The sequence below is a fragment of the Malus domestica genome, chromosome 08 (assembly GCF_042453785.1).
Source record: "Malus domestica chromosome 08, GDT2T_hap1".
NCBI lineage: Eukaryota > Viridiplantae > Streptophyta > Magnoliopsida > Rosales > Rosaceae > Malus > Malus domestica.
The window spans coordinates 13,800,457-13,805,443 of record NC_091668.1 but is presented as its reverse complement, the minus strand read 5'-3'; the positions used below and the strand labels follow the sequence as shown (position 1 = coordinate 13,805,443).

At 41.7% G+C, this 4,987-nt stretch overlaps 1 protein-coding gene across 1 annotated transcript; it reads left to right on the top strand.

The window, feature by feature from the left end:
- The first annotated feature begins 1,485 nt into the window (after positions 1-1,485).
- LOC139198046 (uncharacterized) lies at positions 1,486-1,995 on the top strand. Its single transcript, XM_070826291.1, has one exon. It carries the CDS (start codon positions 1,486-1,488, stop codon positions 1,993-1,995), a length of 510 nt encoding a protein of 169 aa, XP_070682392.1.
- Positions 1,996-4,987: the final 2,992 nt, after the last annotated feature.

The window sequence follows — 4,987 nt, the reverse complement described above, 5'->3', positions numbered from 1 at the left end:
TTGAAGAATGGTCAAGATTAATTAATTAGTTAATTAATTATACGAAAAGTTCGTATTGGGCTTATATGTTGGTTTTGGGTTTCGGGGCCCAAAAGTGTTTTGGTCCACAAGGCCCATTATGTTTAAGTTGTATGACAACTAAAACAAAATGGGCAAATTAGCCCAATAACAAGGAGAGGCCGGCCATTAGGGTGAATGGGCAAGCTTGCTTAATTACAAGTTTGCCACTCACCAAAGAAAATGTTATAAAAGGAACTTTATAGCAATTTTCTCATTAGGGTTTTCTAATAGAAATTGGGTGAAACATTTTCTCTCTTTTTCTACATAGAGGCCGGCCACTTAGAGGATTTTTACTAGCATCTAAAATCTCTCTAAGTCATCCATATCATCTTCACAATATACAACCTTGGTGAAGAGACTTAGAGACATCAAGCTTTTGATGTTTTTGGAGAACAAATCCTTTTTCCTCTAATCATCAAAGGAGAACTAAAGGGAGGAAAACACAAGGAGGATTCAAGGAGCTTGTAGGTGACTTGAAGGCCCTCCACTTGGGTGAATCCCTTGTGTAAACAAGGATGAGCTTCAAGGGTAAAGAATCACTAAATCTTTACTTCTCTTTAATTTTGTTAAAGAGTTTATTTTGGTTCACCATATACTAGGCTTTGAAAGTCATGGGTTTTATGAATTGTTTTTGGATGCATGCCTACTTTAAAGTGTTGATAGCTTGCATGTGTATTCAAATGTTCATACTTGTTCTTAACTAGGACAAAATTTTTCCTTCAAAGAGCACTCTACTACCTAAGTAGAACCCTTATTAGGGCCAAGCTCAACTACACCCCAATCGAGAAAATATGCCTTGCCTTAATCTTTGCTGTCCAAAAGCTCAGACACTATATACATGCTTACACCATCCACTTGGTCGCCAAAGTTGACCTAGTCAAATACATCATGTCCAAGCCAGTTTTGACAGGGCGACTAGAAATATGGGCATTGCTTCTCAATCAATACGAGATCATCTATGTTCCAGCTAAAGCCATCAAGGGACAAGTGTTAGCAGCTTCCTTGCTGATCATCCAATCCCAGCCGATTGGAAAATCTCAAATGACTTGCCTAACGAGGAGGTGTTCTACATCAACATCTTCCCAACATGGACAATGTTCTTTGACGGATCCACACGAGTAGACGGACCAGGGGCAAGAGTAGTATTCATGTCACTACAAAGACAAATACTACCCTATTTCGTTTGGTTAAGCGAGCTATGCTCCAACAACGTCGCTGAATACCAAGTACTAATTATCAAACTCCAAATGGTGGCTGACATGGAAATCACAAGTATATGGCGACTCCAAGCTCATAATCAATCAACTCTTGATTGAATATGAAGTGAGGAAAAATGATCTTGTCCCATACTTCCGGCTAGCAACTCAACTACTATGAAAGTTCGAGGCCGTGACGCTAGAACATGTGCCAAGAAAAGAAAATCAAATGGCAAATGCTCTTGCTAACTTAGCTTCAAGTATGGCACTAGGAGAAGAAGAAGCCACAGAAGTGCCAATTTGCCAAAGATGGGTGATCCCACCTATCACTGAAATGCTATTAGATGATACAAATGTCATCTTAGTATTTCCAGTCAACACTGAAGAGTGGAGACAACCACTGATCGACTACTTGGGGCATGGAAAGCTTTTGGACGATCTTAGACACCGCTCTGAAATACGTCGACGAGCACCTCGCTTCCTCTATTACAACGGAGCACTCAATCGATGCTTTTTTGCAGGATTACTTCTAAGATGCCTAGGTGAGGAAGAAGCTAATCAAGCCATGGAAGAAGCACACTCAGGCGTATGCAGATCGTATCAGTCTAGACCAAAGATGCACTTCCAGCTCAAAAGGATGGGCTACTACTGGCCAAGCATGGTGAAGGATTTGCCTAGAACATGCCGAAAGGTGCCAAACCTACGAATTTCATGCCAACTTCATACATCAATTGCCTGAGCCATTACACTCAACGATTGCTTCATGGCCATTTGATACGTGGGGATTAGACGTCGTGGGACCAATCACACCAAAGTTGTCTGCCAAAGAAACCTACATCCTAGCCACAATGAATTACTTCCCCAAATGGGCTGAAGCCATACCCCTAAGGGAAGTTAAGAAGGAAACTGTATTCCGCTTCATCAAGGAGCATATCATCTATCGATATGAAGTGCCTCGCTACATCATAACTGACAACGAAAAATAGTTCTCTAACATACTCGTTGACAAGCTTTGCAAAAATACAAGTTCAAGCATCACAAGTCTTCTATGCATCATGCTCTGACCAATGGTTTTGTAGAAGCATTCAACAAAACGCTGTGCAACCTCCTGAAGAAGGTGATCGGCCAAACAAGAGAGACTGACACAAAAGAATAAGTGAAGCACTTTTGTCATATAGGACAACACATAGAACTCCTACCCAAGCGACGCCTTATTCTCTCATATATGGTGTAGAAGCTATTCTGCCACTCGAAAATCAAATCCTTTCACTAAGGATGGCTATACAAGAAAGCTTAACTAAAGAGAAAAACGCAAAGCTGTAACTTTAAGAGTTGGAAGTACTCAACGAAAGGTGGCTTGAAGCTCAACAACACTTGGAGTGCTGCCAAGCATGGTTATCCAAGGCATTTAACAAGAAGATCCGCCCAATGTCTTTCCAAACTAGAGATTTTGTCTTGGCATTACTAAGGCCCATTATCACAACTCACATGACAAAAAGCAAATTCACATCAAAGTGGGATGGACCTTATGTAATACAAGAGGTCTACACCAACGGTGCTTACTTAATCATGGCGGAAGATGGCTTGAAGATAGGCCCAATTAATTGCAGATTCTTGAAGCGCTATTACCCCTAAGGAAAACACACAACACTCCTCGCCTGCACGAGCCTAAACTGCACATGGCACAAAGCTCCTCACCTACGTAAGCGTAAACTGCACATGGCACAATGCTCATTGTTCACACGAGCTTAAAAGATGACACCCAAAGCTCCTAGCCCACAAGAGCATAAACTGAGTAAGGAAAAACAAAAACAAAACAAAAATCATCATAAAAAAACCACCATCAAATTGTCAAAACTCATCACTCACTTTAACTACGTCATGACTTGATCCCTCATCAACCGAGGGTATGTAGGCAACTTGAAACTTCAAAAACTTTAAGTACAGTCACATCATCAACAAAAACACCAACACTTTGAAATATGAATACTTTATTTCTTTAAAGGAAGAATTTGGCTACAAAACCTTATTACAAAAACAACAAAAACAAAGAAGGCCTAAAGTACAAAGGATGGAAGATACTACTTGAAAACTATGTCTCTAAAACCACGGCGACGATCTTCAAGCAAGTTTTCCAAAGTTTTCAAAGTCTGTATATTGGTAAAAGACAAGGTGGGCACTTCCATGGCCACACCCTTCTCCTGCTTTAAGCGTAAAACCTCCTCTTGATGATGGGAAAATGTAGTTTCCTGCTTCGAGAAAACACCTTGAAGTTGTGATGCTTCGATTTCCAACTGCTCTCACCCACGCTCCTATGCTTCTAGTCGTGCCTGGACAGAAGACAAGGAAGTCTCTATGACTTGATAACCTTTTGAAGCAGCTTGCTGAGAAGACCGAGCTTGGGCAATTGATAAGTCTATTGCCGCAAGTTGTTGAGCCCTAAACTCTGGACTCAATTTCTTCAAGGTAACAACATGCAAGGAAGAATACGTAGTTGAGGTAGCCATAAATTCGGCAATCTTGGCTTTCAAGAGTGAAGAATCAACGTTAAAATGGTCAATCGTAAAAACAAGCTTCAATAAGTCTTCCTCAAGCAAAGCAAGGTCCTTTAACGGACACTTTAAAATCCTTTTCTCAATATGGCTTTTGATATCCATGGTTGTGCAAAGGTTAATATGATGGATAAGCTGCTCAGTGCCACTAAGACTCAACCCCTTTAAAGAGATCTCAGAGCTAGCCGGCAAAGGTGTTGGACGCATGACGGGCTCTTGCACACCGCCACCTACACACGGCAAGCTTGGGCAACTTGGCGAATTTGGAATAAGCTCTGCACCAGGGGGATCCCCAATCTCTTCGGCCGTACGAAAATCACCTCCAAATAGTATCTCCATATAGGAATGAACACCCATGTTCGACGAGTCAAACTAAGGAGGATCAAACACCTTTTTCTTCTTATGAAGGAAATTTATGTCGTTATCATCCAAATCCCCTTAGCACGGTCGCTTGTTTAAAACCTGTTGTTGCTTTTACAAAACAAGCTCATCTTCATGCGAATCAACTTCGTCACCCTCATCTTCAGAAGCATCTGGATGGTGAGAAGACGGCCACATACGTTGAGGAACTAAAGCCGTAAGATGCAAATGAGCTACACTTGCACAATCGAGAGGCGTCAACTGCGTAGGAACTACAAGACAACCTTTTCCTGGCGCATCATTGTGTGAATGAGAAGAATTGGTGCCACATGCTGCCCCCCAATTCTTCATAGTGTACCTTTTATCACAAGCCTACGTAGGCATGGGCCATCGATTTGTTTTTAAACTTGTCCTTGGCTGCATGGGTGATGGAAGCATTTGTGCATGAATGGGTACAAGATTCCCATTGCATATACATGGCTTGTAAGGATGTCAGTTGTGTGTCTTCCTTCCGTTTGCCTGGCACAGGACAAAACCAAATTGCCTGCTAAAACAGTGAGGGCTATAGGGCTGATCAATGCATCCGTATCCTTGCCGTAAAGAAACATATCTCGAGCGAAGACTTGTAAGATAGGACAAATCAGAAGAATGAAGGTGCAAATCATCTATGAGGCCTCGCCACGCCGAGCCAACTCTCGCTACGTGGTCCATCCTCAAGCTGTTACAACTTCTAAACAATGCTTGTGCTTGTAAATCATCAAAATTCTTCACGGAAAGCACGCCATAATACTTCATCATCAAAGGCCTTGGCTTGACTAA